This window comes from Nasonia vitripennis, assembly GCF_009193385.2.
Source record: "Nasonia vitripennis strain AsymCx chromosome 2 unlocalized genomic scaffold, Nvit_psr_1.1 chr2_random0008, whole genome shotgun sequence".
NCBI classification, from domain to species: Eukaryota; Metazoa; Arthropoda; class Insecta; order Hymenoptera; family Pteromalidae; genus Nasonia; species Nasonia vitripennis.
In genome coordinates, this window is record NW_022279615.1 from 341,451 (window position 1) to 359,157 (window position 17,707).

Sequence of the window (17,707 nt, forward strand, 5' to 3'; positions counted from 1 at the left end):
TTCATTATCTGCTGTACATTGATTTGTTGGTGCTATATCCGGATCAGGAAAATGATGTTGCACTTCATCTTCAATTATTTCCACATTATGGTCTTTATACTCTTCTTGAAAATCCAAAGAGTCATCAGTAATCATTTCTACATCGTTGAAATCATGTGTTGCATCTATTAAAATTCCTTTTATTTTTTCGGCCAACTCTGTTTCGTGATAATTCGTAACACTATCTGGTATGTTTAACGCTTGAAAGTATGCTAATAATAAGTTTAGAACGTTTAACGGATTAATTTTCATTTTTCAATCTAAAATGAAAACAAGCGGTAAAATTTATACAAGCTGTGTTTTTGCATGTAAGGCACGACTGCTACATTTCTACCAGAATAAAACGAGTGAATGTAAATTGAATCAAATCATTAATTTATGCATTGGAGAAGAATTCTCGTTCCACTTTGCGATGTTCGGAAAACTCTATTTTTGGTTTTATTCAACTTTTATTCACTTTGAAATTGAATAATGTAAATATATATAAAATCACTAAAGAAAATTTTCTACAACTGTATGATACCACTGACAAACAAAAAGACGTACTATTCGTACTTTCCGGCATCGAACTAGAATACCCACAAAACTCACTCACTGCCTAAAAAATAACACAGGCAGCTGAGGTAAACACTCGATGAAAACAATCTAAAAAAAGAACATACTGATTCGCACATATTGTCAACAACTTTTACGAGTGAAAGACATTTATCTGTGGAATTATCATTGAATGTACGATAACATTCATTAAACTAATGAATGCATATAAAATTCCCTTTCAATAACAACGTGTTCTTTAATTGCAAATGAAGTTCGAGTATTAATATTCTTTTATGTATTTTTACCAATAACAAAAATTATCATAGTAATATAATAATAATAATAATAATAAGAAGAATAAGCATAATTGCAATAGCAATAATAACAGTAATACTGATAATAGCAATGATAATGAAAAATAATAATAATAATTAGAATAATATTTATTATTAAATTTAGATTTTTTGATAAATTCATTAAATCGTATCAAATAGTATTATTATGGAATTCCAGACTGTAAATATTTTACTATAGATACAATAATCATTACTTCGAGAATTCATCTAAAAAACGTTTGGCTTACGAAATAATTGTAACAATGAAAAACTCCCAAGTTTGACAACATTAAATTTTATTACAAAACGCAAAAGAGTTTGATAAACTAATTTTATTAACCTATGTTTTTTCATTTGCAAAAAAGTGTGGACTTTTTGAATTTATAAAATTATATAATTATGCAATTTATGAAATACTTTATAATTTATGAAATTACTTTTGAAATTATGCTAATTTATAAAAGCAGAAAAATAAATAATCTTTGATTGAAACATAAAACGAGACGTTATTTTTTACATACGAAATGATAGAATAAAATATTGGTAATATGTCTATACTCGTGTCTACGGTAAAGCATAGGCCTTCGGCTTGTCTGGAGGTTAGGGGTTTGGAGTCGTTTGGTTAAAATGCACAACCATTTAGCCTATTTGTTCTTTAGGGGTTTAGGGTTTAAGGCTCTTTAGTTCACATGTACAGGCTACAAAGATCACACATTTGTAAACAAGTTTTTTTGAAAGTTAAAATTTTTTTTCGATATTTCCGTCCACCATATTGGATCCGCCATTTTGAATTTTCAAAATCTGATAACAGATTTGTAATCAGCGACCTCGAAAACCTCTATATACAAACCTTCTACAAAATATTATGGATTGAAGTATACTTATAGTTATTTTGTGTTAGGTGTGGTTTACCCCCCTAAGGGGAAGTATCTATGAAAAAACCGAAAAACTTAATTTGTTAATTATAGATGTTTACAAATTTTTTCCAAATTTTTTAGTCGTTTAAAACTTTTTTATTATATAAAATTTTTTTCGATATTTCCGTCCGCCATATTGGATCCGCCATTTTGAATTTTCAAAATCTGATAACAGTTTTGTAATCAGCGACCTCGAAAACCTCTATATACAAACTTTCTACGAAATATTATGTATTGAATTACATATTTACAGTTATTTTGTGTTAGGGGTGGTTTACCCCCTTAGGGGTAATATTTATGAAAACACCGAAAGACGTCAACTAAATTTTGTTATTAAGGATGTTTAAACATTTTTTCCAATTTTTTTTAGTCGGTTTAAACATTTTTATTATAAAATTATGCCAAAAAATATATGTTTTCAACCCCTAAAAAATAGGGGATGCTACCCTTACTCTTCAAATCACCATGAAATACTTGCTCTTTTTCTAAGAAATAACCTCCAATTTGTTTCATTGAAAAATATTAATTTTAAGCCGAGATATTTAAAAACAAACGCTTTTTGGGGGTTAACTTTAGGGGAGGTTTTTACCCCTTAAAAGTGAAAATTAGCCGATAAAAAAAAATACGTGTCTCTTATTTTTTTATGTTCTACAACATATATGAAAATCATCAAAATCGGTGAGTTCGGGTTGGGTACCTTTCCTTGTTAGTCTTAACCAGGGATGCTTTTACACATTTCAAAGAGGAGATGCATGGTCCATTATAGATCTCACGCTTGTAGCAGCTACCTGATTGTCTCAGTTGTATTGTGGACGGTGAGCGATTATTACACAACTAGTGACCACCAAACGATGATAAAATAAAAATAGGAAAATCAAAACGGAGATCCAACAGGAGTGCAAGGTTGAAGAGAGACAGTTGAAAAACGAAGGATTATGACAAGGAAACATTTCTGTTAGCTCTAGAAAAATTGCCACTGATCGGTTCTGTGAACGATAAGGTCGAGCAGGTAATAGGAAATATTACCCTAGCCTGCGACGCAACGATGTCGACAAAGGCTCCCAATAATAGACTACCGCTAGTATACTGGTGGGATAAAGTAATTGACGCTGCCCGCAGTGAGTGTCATCGAACCAGAAGACAGGAACAGCGGGTTAGGAAAAAACACTACAAGACTAGTCGAGGTCAATAAGTCGTAAACACCCAAAACAAAGAAATAAAGGATGCTAAAGGATATCCCAGAAAAAAATCTAAGAAAATATACGACGGTGCCTTAAAGAGTTACAGGACGAGGTTGAGCTAGAACCCTGAGGGATACCAAGTAGTAATAAAGAAGATAAAGTAAGGTTATATGTACCGTATTGTGGCTATGCTGTTTTACCTTCAACTGAAAGTAACAGCTATCCCTGAAGCAAAGGCAAATGACGAAATCATTCCAACAATAAGCACAGAGGAATCACTGACTGCATGCAAAAGAATTGGGAACAACAAGGCTCCAGGTCTGGATAGCATACCCAATATTGCATTGAAACATGCTATACAGACACGCTTCGATGTCTTTGTGGACCTGTACAATTAATGTCTCAAACAAGGGACGTTTTCTAACTAGACGAAGCAACGCCTGGTACTAGTACTACTACCAAAAGGAGATAAGCCACCTGAAGGAGCTGCCTTATACATTTCACTTTGCATGCAGGACACTCCAGGCAAGATTTTAGAGCCCATAATCGGCGTTAGAATGAACAAAGTCATTAAAGAACAAGGTGAACTAGCGAAATATTAATACAGCTTCGGGAAAAAATGCTCCACTGTTGACTCCGTAAGCTTAATAGTCGACACCGCTAGAACTGCAATAGAAGGGAAGAGATGAAAAGAAGCAGCCAAGAAGTACTGTGCTATTGTTACACTGGATGTTAAAATGCGTTTAACTCAGCAAGGACAAGATAGACGAGGCGCTACGAAAAGAGAGATACCTGTATATATAAGAAGGATTATGAAAACCTATAAAGTAACCGGAGGGGTCCGACAATGATTAGTGCTTGGCCCATTATTGTGGAACATTATGTACGATGTAGTACTTAGGCTAGAGCTACTCGAAGGGGCAACGGTTGCAGGATTCGCAGGTAAATTGCAGCAGTAGTAGCAGCAAAGCAAAAGGGAGAGGTGACGGAAATCGCTAACGAAGCAGTAGGTATAATCCACGATTGGCTAAAGCAGACTGGACTTGAGCTTGCTAGCCATAAAACGGAGGCTATCCTTATATCTAGTAGAAAGAAAATAGAAACAATAACACTGACAGTGAACGGGCACGAAATGCCGACCATTAAGTACCTAAGAATCACCATGGATGCTAGACTAACGTTTTAGCAGCATCTCGAGAGGGTGAGCAATAAGGCAGCAAAAGACAGTGCTGCACTATCGCGACTGATGCCAAATGTGGGTGGACCAACGCAGAGTCGAAGGTTACTCCTAGCCAAGGTAACTACATTAATTATGTTATACGGTGCCCTAATATGAGCGGACGCCATGTTGGTGAAGTCCTACGCACAAGAGCTGTCAACAGTTTATCGGAAAAGTGCATTGCGACTTGCTTCTGCCTAACGAACAGTATCAGAAGATACAGTGTGCTTAATCTCAGGTATGCCACCTATTGACTTGCTAGCAACAGAACGAAAGAATATATTTATACTAAGAAAACCGGCGTAGTGACAATACTTTAAAGGAAGTTAGAAAATCAGTGAAGGAACAAACCCTAGCTGATTGGCAATGACGATGGGACTCCAGTAAAAAGGGGCGATGGAAGCACCGCCTCATACCACGGATTGTTGACTGGACCAAAAGACGATACAGGGAAGTGAATTACATCCTTACGCAGTTTTTGAGCGAACATAAGTGCTTTCGAGCCTTCCTACACGGCTTATAATAGATTATATTATAATAGATCTAAAGATCTGATGTTTTGCACATACATTTCTTTTATAACTGTAAAAAAATAATCAAATTTGAATTGCTATTAACTAAAATACTTTTAATGTGGAACTAAAAATCTATTTAATTCTGAACATATATTTACAATAGCAAATTAAATGTAAATATAAATCATGAGCACTCTAGGACATGTTAGTTTTCGAATAAAAGCAAAAGCAAAATTTAAAAACAAACATCAAACTTCTTATAAAATCACTTGTTACTCTTAAAAGTAAACATTCTCACTAATCTACTAATATAAACGATAAAGTAAAACATTACTTTTTGCATGTAAGAATGCATTAGGAACCGAAAATACAGTAGGCTATAGAGTTAGTAGTTTCACTGCAACAAAACTTATAAGAAATCTTTTTAGAAATTTAAAATTTTTAGAATTCCATAAGATTATTTGTATTCCTTTAATAATAACGAATATACTTAGGAAATTAAAATGATAATATCGCTTTGAGAGATTAGCGTTATGCTGAAATTTAATAATCGAGATTTTCGTGCGATTAATTCTTTGCTCAATAATTGCACTATTGCCAATACTTGAAAAGTAGGTTTTCCATCAATAACTTTAATTACGAATTTTCTACCAAGATTATTTATCACCTAAATATTTATATTTGAAATTATTTACTCCTGTAGGTTTCAGATTATCGTCAACGTCAAAATTCAACAATAGATTCATTTAATGCAAAAAATAATTTGCCTAAACATAAAAGTAATATATATTACATAATGATCAAAATATTTTACATCTTAAAGAAAATGTTCAGGGTAATAAAACTAATTATTCAATTGTAGGAAAATATAGGGGTACAAGAAGCGGGAAAAGATATCAATTCAAGATTTTAAACAATCAACATCAAAAGGCGATCCAAAAAAAATTTGCAAACTATGTTTTCAGCAATGTTAAATGTAGCTGAAAATGCATAAGTATTATTAAAATTTGTATACTATTAAAATATTATTGTAATTTGTATTGTCTAGAAAAATTTACAAATAAAGTATATAAAAAAATGTAACTAAATACATTAGGATCTGTGAAATAAACTTCTCATAGCCCTTATAAACCGTTATTCATAGAGTTTAGCAACTCTTTTGTTTCCTTTCCGGGTCAATCAGCATGCTTCGAAATTTTTTTGCATGCAAAAGTTTTAATTAGATTTATATACTTACAAAAATACAACTAACTTTTTTCAAAAAATTTAATTTGCTAATAGCGTTGTTATTGTGAATTGAAAGTGAAGACAAAAAGACATCACTTCCCTGGTAGCAAATGGCCGATAAGGTCTGGCCCGTTCCCTAGCGAGTCGGTAGAAATGAAACCCAGATTCCGTCGAGAAATATGCGTAGTTTCTACGCTGAAACCTGAGTAGCAGAAGTTCTCTTAATTTGTTGCGCATGCGCGTACGGTTCAGGCCAGGCAAAGGCATACTAAAAGTATATGACGTGCATTGTAGAGTCTGTCTGCTATGTTATACAGCAGAATTGTATAGCAGACAGAACTACAGTTTTCACAGTTTCAGTCAATGTTAAATGGTGAATATTTAGCCTATTAATTCATCTAAAATGATTTAAAAGAGAAAATATGATTTTCAAAGTGCCCATTAAGAGTGAAAACCTAATCCTACACATGCATACTGTCATATATGTCAGTATGTAAAAGCATGCTGTACCGACTAACTTTGTGTTGTTCAAGTGCAATTACTGTATAAAAAGTGTCATCGATGCACTCAAAGTCACCAACCATGAGGTTTGCACAGTTATTTCAATCTCATCAGTATGCGAGCCAGTTACTCTCAACCACCAAATCTCTCATAATCATGATAAATCCATGATATTAAAAGTGCATGTCTGTTCTTTTGCGTTAAGACTAGTTCAATTATTAAGAAACAGACTGCCATATCAGTTTTTACTTAACAGTCTTGGTTCGGCTTTTCACCCTAAACCCTATGGCTTCGGCGTCAAAAAAAAAGGTGGGTCTATACATGAAAGTTGAATGCATATCAACTAGAATAAATTCTACTCAATATATTGTTACGACATGCCAATACAAATTAAGTTGCAAAATTTTAGCTCTCTAAGTATGATACTTTTCAAAAGAGAACCAAAATAAAGTTGTGAAAAAAGTAGTCGAAATCAATAAAAATTTGATTTAGCTCTCACTTGAAAAGTATCATACTTAGAGAGCTAAAATTTTGCAACTTAATTTGTATTGGCATGTCGTAACAATATATTGAGTAGAATTTATTCTAGTTTATAAATTCAACTTTCATGTATAGACCCACCTTTTTTTTGACGCCGAAGCCATAGGGTTTAGGGTGAAAAGCCGAACCAAGACTGTTAAGTAAAAACTGATATGGCAGTCTGTTTCTTAATAATTGAACTAGTCTTAACGCATAAGAACAGACATGCACATTTAATATCATGGATTTATCATGATTATGAGAGATTTGGTGGTTGAGAGTAACTGGCTCGCATACTGATGAGATTGAAATAACTGTGCAAACCTCATCATTGGTGACTTTGAGTGCATCGATGACACTTTTTACACAGTAATTGTACTTGAATAATATAAAGTCTGTCAGTACCCAATGCTGTACATACTGTCATGTATGAGAGCATGCATGAATAGGGTTAGGGTTTCACTATTAATGGGCACTTTGAAAATCATGTTTCCCCTTCAAAAAACATTGTAGATGAATTTATAGGGTATATATTCATCAATTTATGAATATTTTCAAACAATGTCAATGCAGAGTAGGATTATTGGTGTGAAAAGTAAGGTTATATGAACAAATCATAGTGGAGAAAAAATTCTACCGAGATTTCTTCCAGAAATCATGTCTGATTTATCGGGGTTTTCATCTAGATTCTACTCTAGAAAACTGCTAGATTTAAAAAATCTCGGTACTTTTCAGGTACTTTCTCGGGAACGCTGCTACCAGGGTTGTATAATTAAATATTCTAAAATATAAAATCAGGTGATAGATTTTTGGATTTATTAGTTTTATAAATAAATCCAAGAAAGACAACTGACATGTTTTTTTGCTAGTTTGATATTAACATTATCTTATTTTTCTACTTACGTGCGCAAAGTCTCACTTTGCGCACACGCTGAGAAGAGCGTGCTGGAAAATATCTGAGCATGCGGGAAAGTAGCAAGCACGCTCCTTTGCATCACTCGCTTCGCTCGTGTACAAACCCGCTCGAGCATGTGCATGCTCTCCCTTGTTACGCTCTCGCACGCTCGCTACTTTGCTGCGCACGCTTGGCTACTTTCGCACATGCTCTTCTTAGTGTCTGGGTTAGTCTCTTTGCACGCAAATGTGTATGCCAAATTGAACACTGTGAATTTCCGTAGGAAAAAAATCGTACAATACTCGTGCGCACGTAGGTCATCCAGCGCTCGCTTCGCTCGCGCGGGAACGACCTACTTTGTGTCCTCGTATCGTAATGTACTATAAGTATAGAAGAATTATTCTAATTTATAAGTATTAAAACATCAAATAAACTTATGTTTACTTGGTAATTAATTTTTTTAATATGTTACTAGAATTATTTTCCTTATTTTATCAAATAAATAGCAGCAGATGGTCTAGACATGTAAATGATATATAACTAAGATTCATATATGATCTTTAAGTCATCATTATTAGGTCAAGTAAAAATGCCTTAGGAAGTAAGATAATGGATTGTGAAGTTAAGGACCGGGGTTAGATCCTCGGTTAGGACCAAGTTTTTATTCATTTTTTTCTTGGACAATTTATTTGGATTAGCGAATGTATTTTTCATATTAGTTTACTAAAAACAAAATAATTTGTTTCAATCAAAACAAAAATTTCAATTTTATGAGTGATTTTTAACAAGATTTCTCACGTGAGAAATCACGCCAAATAGTCACGTTGTTACGTCCTGAGACGCATTTTGGTATGATTGTAAAAATTCGATTTAAGCGTTATACTTTGTTTTGATGAATGTGATTAATAAGTGGATCGAGGGAGGTTACAAGTGGACTTGATAATACCTATTAAGCAGTCTGTTGACAGAGCTAGCAGCAATTAATCTTTTATTCGGTTTTTTGCAATTATACTAAATAAATTGTAAATACAACTTCAACCGTACGTGTTATTTATTTCGATCTCCTGCACACGACTCTCGCAGTAGCAGCATCAGCAAAGATCAACATCAAGGATTGACAGCAAATCAGTAGTGGCCAAGCATCGTGGACTAAGTAATTACATCTTAATGTATACAATATAATTACAAAAGACTTAAAGTAAAGACTCAACAACGTGATCAATCACGTGATTCATCACGTAGTTTTTTTGCCAGGGGCACTTTCCTGCGCTCTCTACAGCCCTTTGCTTGAGTATCGCACAGAAGTGCATGTAATCGAAACCGTGTACAGTAATTTAATTTATAATATATTTTCAAATTGAATTCACTTGTGTTGCCAGGAGTTCTTCATTTACAGTGAATTTGCTTCCTTTCTCTCATATACACTAAGATCTCCGCCGCTAGCTGTTTAAATATAGTACACCTACAACTGATCCATATATTTCTTAGAGCATCAGGTGTAAAAAGTCTTGTTTAGTATAATTTTATTTGTCGCTAGCGATTAGTGAACCTCACCAGGCGTAAACCTCTCTTTATTTTTACTTAATTTCGAATTTACACAAAGCCGTTTCAAGAAAGAAATAAAAGTAAAAATGTTGTAGTATAGACTACTTGACTCGACATAATACTGGACAAATACAATATGTGCCAGAAACTGAATGTATTTAATGTAAAAGAAAACTTATTTGTTTTTGTGTTAACATACCTGCTTAGAAACTTGTTGAGCTCCGTCAGCTAAATAATCCTTTTGTAATAAATTAGGAGCCAAAAGTTGTCTGCAACAGAAAAAATATAATATTTAACAAAACTTCTATTATAATAGTCTATTTCAGTCACATATGAAGAGGAGCGAAAATAGGGTTTGCAGAGCAACAGGCACAAGTAGAATAAGATTCCTTTATTATATTACCTACATGTATAAATTGAGCTATTTTTGGTTCCTTTGGCTGCAATGATCTCAAGATCAGAAATAAAGTGGGACAAAATGACTATTTTTTGCTCCCTTCCTATATTGTGTTTTTCAATCTCAAAATTTAAAAAATTATTCAATATTAGACTAGTATATTATGCACCTAGGGCTCTATATTCCAGCGTATGAGCTGACGCCCAAAAATGACACACGCAGGAATACCCAGCCCATGTTTTTCCTGAGCGTGGTATGGAATTTTTAAACAAAGCCTAGAGGATATGTTTAAAAATCCCATACCGCACTCAGGAAAAGTTATAGATAAAGTTCATAATCGATCGCCGTCGTGAAAGGGAATTACAGCTACATATCTTTCTCCTAATCTCACTCCATTTTTTGGCGTAGCGCAGGAAACTACGGTGGGGATTGGATTAAATGCAGTACATTTTTCTCGAGTCGACGGCGATACACATTTTTAAAGTACCAACAAAGTAGTCTTGATACCATAACTTTTAAGCATTAACACTATCATTCATGAAATTAATGATCGTAACTTTGAATGGAACTATCCGGTTTCAAATATAAAAATCGCTGCCAATTCATTGGCACGTAGCTTCCTTCAACTAAATTTATAGGTCCAATAAATAAAATATTGTTTTAATATACAGTATATCTGCCTGCTAATGTTTGAGGCGGTTTTTGATACATAATTTAATATATAAGTTTTGGATGGTTCATTCTCCAAAAATTTGCAGACCCCTCTGTTTTTTTATTATAGAATACGAACACTGCCGTCAATTTTTTTTTACAGAAATTCACGCATGTTTACATGTGTTCCTAACCAACCTAACCATCATAAAACAACAGACTTCGTTATTCGTTAGATAGGTCGTTCGCGCAATTTTCGAGAAAACGATTTTTACATTTTAGCTTTTTACTAGAAAACCGCTTGACGAAATCGTTTAAAATTTTTGCAGCAGATAGATTTTTTTATGGCGAATCACCAAATAAAATTTTGAAGCATTTGACTACATTGTTTTAGAGACATAAAGAATCAAAAAATTTTCAAAGAAAATTTAAAACCTTGATATCTAACGAACCATAGGGGTTTGAAAGCTGTGCAATGAACTTAGCCAAAACACATAAAATATCTACTTTTTCCCAAAAACTTAAGTGCAATAAGGCGTTTTTACGTCCGTAATCAATGCACAAAAAAACTCATTGTTTCCAGTTTTCGATTTATTCCTAAAAATAAGTAGTCAAATCACTTGAAATTTTAATGAGATATAGTTTGATACGGGACCCATCAACATAATTTTTTTCGTGAGGTTATGATGTTTAGTTTTAGAGATATGAATTAAAAAAAAAATACCTTTTTTATTTAACTGCCGAATAAAGCGGTCGATCCGAGGACCAAACGAGGAAAAGTATAGCTGAATTGTTTGTAACAATGGGATGATTGAAAAAAACTAAAAATAGTGTTTTTCAAAAATCAAAAAATGGCTATAAAAATAAATAGTTGAGAAAATAAAAAATAACTGTTTTTACCAAATTCAGAATCCAAAAATACATATGCATGTCCAATTTTATTGGTATTGACGGAGTAGTTCCAGAAATATTACGGTATACATACACACACATCCACACACATACATATACACATACACATATCCATACGGACATTTTCTAAAAACACTTGATTTGAACTTCTAACACACCAAAAAGTATTTTCTAGAAGTTTTGACGAAACTCAAAATTTTACTATTACAAAGCTTCCTCTAGGAGGAAGCAAAAATTGCTATTTGCATCTGAAATTGTATTAAAATAGGGTTAAAATATTGAATACAGTTAGATTTATTGTAGAAAATTGTTTGATAAATGAGATTAACGGCGAGGATTAATAATAATAATAAAGATGGTTTATTAAAATTATAGCAGCCCACCTGGTGAGTGGCTGCGGTTCATAAGGGGCTTAAGCAGGAATAGGCTGAGGCTGGCCGTTGGCTGGCTAACGGGACATTGGTGGGTAAGATACCACCTGTGGAACTTGGGACTAAGGGACTCTAAGAGCTGCAAGTCGTGCGAGCACGAAACGGAGACCACCTACTACCTGATGTGTGAATGCCCAGCTTTCACGGGCTTAAAACAAAGGGTGTGGGGGATTCCCATGTTGGCGTTAGAGGAGATAAGGTTTAACAGCTAGGCATCTATTTGCCGAGTTGCCGAAGCTATAAACAAGGGTTTATAAAGTAATTTCTTTAAGTACATGAGGCACAGCACAATGAGCTTCGCCTGTGTGCTCATCTGGCACGTCCCCGTGCAGGGGCCGCCGCAGTTTACCTCCGTCAAACAGGCTAAGACTAAGACATCCTAAAAGCAGATTGGGATTAGAAAAAAATTAGAATAACTTCTCTGAAAATTTGTGCACTACGAGGAAAAATTGTATTAGAGATCCCTCAGCAAAGTGATTACGTAAAATCTGCGAATAGCTAGCAAATGATAAGACTAGTACATTAAATGGCCAAGTTGAAGTAGGTAGTGAAGCTACAAGGCCATCACTCGCTGATTCTGCTGAAGTTGTTGTGTATTCAGAAAGATAAGTTTTCTACCCTGGTAGAATCGTTGCTGAATTTTTCGCGATAATCTGACGAGAATTTTTTAATATCGCTAGATTCAAGTGCATGGGTTTCGCGAGAAACTCACAACTGGTAACTTGCATTTTGTAGATGGTATCTAGGTTTTCTATGTCACCCAGGGCAGGGCCCAGGTAGAGCACTTTTTAGTTTTTGATGTGCTAGACCTTAATTTCGACCACAGCTGTTGTCTGGGTGTATAGGATCACAGATAATGAAGTGCACGTTACAAATCAAAAGCAAATTTCGTTCTATTAAAATATTATATATCAAAAAACATGTTTTACTGTAGTGACAGAATTTCGCGGATATTGGTAAACTTGAGGCTGGACGGTCTCCAGTACTACCGATCTCCTAGGGGGGGGGGTCATTAGCTTATCGTTGACGTTTACCTCCTTTAACTCGTAGTCAAAATTGATGAAATCGTTGTTGAAATTGTATCTCGCCTTGAACTCATAAACCCATTCTCGGGCTCGTTGTCTATGGAGCCACTCAGCTGCTGCTGTACGTAGTAGTTTTTTGAGCGCAGGCTTCTGATCTCGTTTTGGGATGGTCCTAAGTGAGAAGTCAAAGTATCGCTGAAGTCTGTTAAAGCGGCTGTGGCGAATTCCGCTGCACCAATGACATGTGAGGTATACGGCTAAGTTCAGGTTGACCATGATCCGAGTAGTGTCGCGCCTCTCAGGTTAAGATCAAAGTTGCCGTTACTGAAAATTAAGGGGTCAAGCCTGGGTCAAATCCTGCAAAAAAACAAAAAGATATTCTTCTTACCAAAAAATGTTGATTTGATGTAATTTGAAAAAAAAAATTCTATTGAAAATATATAAAATATACACCATTTTTATCGAAAAAAAAACATGTATATACCTTGTAAAATCATTGACCAACATTCATGACATTTCACTATATAAATAAGTGTTTTTAGTCACTTGCCACGGCTTTTTGAAAGATCCGAACCGTCTTCTTTACTCTATCCGGGCTTAAAATGTACCTTAAACATGCCCCCTCGGACCGATCGAGAGACATTTCTAAAAAATATGAATTAAATATAGTTAGCAACAAATTTTGTTATCTAAAAAATATCAATTAACATTGCTAGCAATGATTTTACAAGGTATATACATGTTTTTTTTTTGATAAAAATGTTGTATATTTTATATATTTTCAATAGAATTTTTTTTTCAAATTACATCAAATCAAAAATTTTGGTAGGAAGAATATCTTTTTGTTTTTTTGCAAGATTTAACCCAGGCTTGACCCCTTAAGAAATAGGACCTTGTGATCTTTGACACGTTTTAGAGGAATAAGCGAATAAGGATATGAAATAACAGGATCAAGGTATAGGCCTTACAGCTAAAGGGGTTCGCGCTGGGATCAAGCAGCAAGAGCTCTTAGTGACGTCGCAGTTCAGCATGTTTCATAGAGCAATCGGTCGATGATATCTTCAGTCCATCGATATTAGCTGAGAGTCCTAGGATGGTCCCTGACCCAGACACTGAAATCTTGACTGGCGATGCACTAGCGGTGACACGAGTATCTTCTTCGTATACTATCTCGACGGCCGCTGCTGGTAGAGCAAACTCACTTATTTAACAGAAAGATCAATTTTTTCGTCACCTTTTTCAATAACCCACGGGAATTTCTTACCGTGCAGCACATTGAGACTGCGGAAATTCATAGAAGAATTTTCGCAGTTTCGATACTTAAAACGCAACACAATTTATGCACCAGAACTTAAATACTATCTGTAAAAATTTTTATAAAAATCAGAACAACTTATGAGGTGGATTAAGTTGCTTATTGAAAACATCAGAAAAGCAGCCGTTTGCCCCTAGTACATTTTCGGGGAAGGTAAAGTACACTTGGGATTCAGCAAACAATTATGGCTTCTCTCTTAATCTTTTAGCTGCAAAACACATGCAGCTTTCTGTCTCCATGAGCTTGGCTCTCTGCAGTGTCGACCCAGCAGACATCTTTCTTCAGCTTTTTTATTCATTGCGCATAAATTCTGGATTGTTAAAAACTGACAGATGTTTGAAAAAAAAAGAATTAAAGAGGCGAAAAATGAAAGAAAAATCCCAAATTGATTTTCAAATCTTGAAAATAGAATACTCATACATAAGCATTAATAACAGTTCAAATAATATAAAAGAAATATTTGTAAAATATATGTAGGTTATCTAGCGTATTTAAAGTATAATAGGGTAATGGTGCTTGTGACAGTACAGTGTATAAAACGTATACTCGTACTGCTCATAGAAAAAAGATAATCATTTAGATGATTTTCTTTTTGGTTTTAGAAGAAATCCGACAACGTCTGTAATAAGCAGATATTTTTCTGTAATTGAGTAGATTCTATTTGAAACTAGTAATTATTATTGTCAGTAGACGTACCAACTACAGATAATTTAGCAAACTTACAATAAACTATCTTATTCTTATTTTAACATCACAGAGTATTTTATTTATCCTCTATTCTAAAAGTTCGGCTCGCTGCTCTAGTAGACCTAGTGTGTGTGCCCGTGCGGCTGACGAAAGCCTATTTTAGATTACAATAACTCGGAAACTAAACATCAAATCATTGCTCACAAGGTCTCAAAAGACTTGTAATATCGTCCTCGATCTTGCTTTAGTTTTTCAACAAAATCGTAAAAAGCGTTCTACTGCTATCAACAAAAAATGTACATTTCGTGTGGGCCCAGCATAGGGATCGCGTGTTAAACGCCCGAACTTTAAGGTCTAATATTTCAGCTTCTGGACAACCACTTAACGTTTGGTGATCAGAATGTAGCGAATATATGAGCAGCTAACAATTGGATGTTTATAACACGTCAATTCATAGTAAAGGATTAAAATAAATCTTAATAAACTGGATAGTTTGATTTTGCATAACATACAGTATCCTCTTTTAAAAAAGTAATGGGCTTTATTGTAAAGCATTTAATTGATGATTTTCTGGTACAAGAATTTAGTAACACGGATTAAAAACGCAAATTTTCAATTATGTATTACTGTCTTTAAAAAATTATAGCCTTTGTTATGAAGCTTTTAATATGTGATCCTGATTGATTACTAACAAGGAAAGGTACCCAACCCGAACTCACCGATTTTGATGATTTTCATATATGTTGTAGAACATAAAAAAATAAGAGACACGTATTTTTTTTTTTCAGCTAATTTTCACTTTTAAGGGGTAAAAACCTCCCCTAAAGTTAACCCCCAAAAAGCGTTTTTTTTAAATATCTCGGCTTAAAATTAATATTTTTCAATGAAACAAATTGGAGGTTATTTCTTACAAAAAGAGCAAGTATTTCATGGTGATTTGAAGAGTAAGAGTAGCATCCCCTATTGTTTAGGGGTTGAAAACATATATTTTTTGGCATAATTTCATAATAAAAATGTTTAAACCGACTAAAAAAAATTGGAAAAAATGTTTAAACATCCTTAATAACAAAATTTAGTTGACGTCTTTCGGTGTTTTCATAAATATTATCCCTAAGGGGGTAAACCACCCCTAACATAAAATAACTGTAAATATGTAATTCAATACATAATATTTCGTAGAAAGTTTGTATATAGAGGTTTTCGAGGTCGCTGATTACAAATCTGTTATCAGATTTTGAAAATTCAAAATGGCGGAACCAATATGGCGGACGGAAATATCGAAAAAAAATTTTATATAATAAAAAAGTTTTAAACGACTAAAAAATTTGGAAAAAATTTGTAAACATCTATAATAAACAAATTAAGTTTTTAGGTTTTTTCATAGATACTTCCCCTTAGGGGGGTAAACCACCCTTAACACAAAATAACTATAAGTATACATCAATCCATAATATTTTGTAGAAGGTTTGTATATAGGGGTTTTCGAGATCGCTCTTTACAAATCTGATATCAGATTTTAAAAATACAAAATGGCGAAACCAATGTGGTGGACGAAAATGTCGAAAAAAAATTTTAACTTTCAAAAAAACTTGTTTACAAATGTGTGATCTTTGTAGCCTGTACATGTGAACTAAAGAGCCTTAAACCCTAAACCCCTAAAGAACAAATAGGCTAAATGGTTGTGCTTTTTACCAAACGACTCCAAACCCCTAACCTCCAGACAAGCCGAAGGCCTATGCTTTACCGTAGACACGAGTATAGACATATTACCGATATTTTATTCTATCATTTTGTATGTAACAAATAACGTCTCGTTTTATGTTTCAATCAAAGATTATTTATTTTTCTGCTTTTATAAATTAGCATAATTTCAAAAGTAATTTCATAAATTATAAAGTATTTCATAAATTGCATAATTATATAATTTTATAAATTTAAAAAGTCCACACTTTTTTGCAAATGAAAAAACATAGGTTAATAAAATTAGTTTATCAAACTCTTTTGCGTTTTATAATAAAATTTAATGTTGTCAAACTTGGGAGTTTTTCATTGTTACAATTATTTCGTAAGCCAAACGTTTTTTAGATGAATTCTCGAAGTAATGATTATTGTATCTATAGTAAAATATTTACAGTCTGGAATTCCATAATAATACTATTGGATACGATTTAATGAATTTATCAAAAAATCTAAATTTAATAATAAATATTATTCTAATTATTATTATTATTTTTCATTATCATTGCTATTATCAGTATTACTGTTATTATTGCTATTGCAATTATGCTTATTCTTCTTATTATTATTATTATTATTATATTACTATGATAATTTTTGTTATTGGTAAAAATACATAAAAGAATATTAATACTCGAACTTCATTTGCAATTAAAGAACACGTTGTTATTGAAAGGGAATTTTATATGCATTCATTAGTTTAATGAATGTTATCGTACATTCAATGATAATTCCACAGATAAATGTCTTTCACTCATAAAAGTTGTTGACAATATGTGCGAATCAGTATGTTCTTTTTTTAGATTGTTTTCATCGAGTGTTTACCTCAGCTGCCTGTGTTATTTTTTAGGCAGTGAGTGAGTTTTGTGGGTATTCTAGTTCGATGCCGGAAAGTACGAATAGTACGTCTTTTTGTTTGTCAGTGGTATCATACAGTTGTAGAAAATTTTCTTTAGTGATTTTATATAGATTTACATTATTCAATTTCAAAGTGAATAAAAGTTGAATAAAACCAAAAATAGAGTTTTCCGAACATCACAAAGTGGAACGAGAATTCTTCTCCAATGCATAAATTAATGATTTGATTCAATTTACATTCACTCGTTTTATTCTGGTAGAAAT

General features: G+C 33.4%; 1 protein-coding gene and 1 long non-coding RNA gene across 16 annotated transcripts in view; one reads left to right on the forward strand and one right to left on the reverse strand.

Moving 5' to 3' along the window:
• LOC107981239 (zinc metalloproteinase-disintegrin-like batroxstatin-3) overlaps positions 1 to 17,707 on the reverse strand; it is a 584,695-nt gene that overhangs the window by 323,642 nt on the left and 243,346 nt on the right. For all 15 annotated transcript variants that reach the window (XM_032601572.1, XM_031925266.2, XM_031925262.2 and 12 more), the window contains one exon: positions 9,630 to 9,699. In XM_032601572.1, the coding sequence (XP_032457463.1) occupies positions 9,630 to 9,699 (70 nt within the window). The remainder of the gene's footprint in view (positions 1 to 9,629; positions 9,700 to 17,707) is intronic.
• The window catches only part of LOC116416510, a 277,582-nt gene that overhangs the window by 247,647 nt on the left and 12,228 nt on the right, over positions 1 to 17,707 (forward strand). The window lies entirely within an intron of this gene.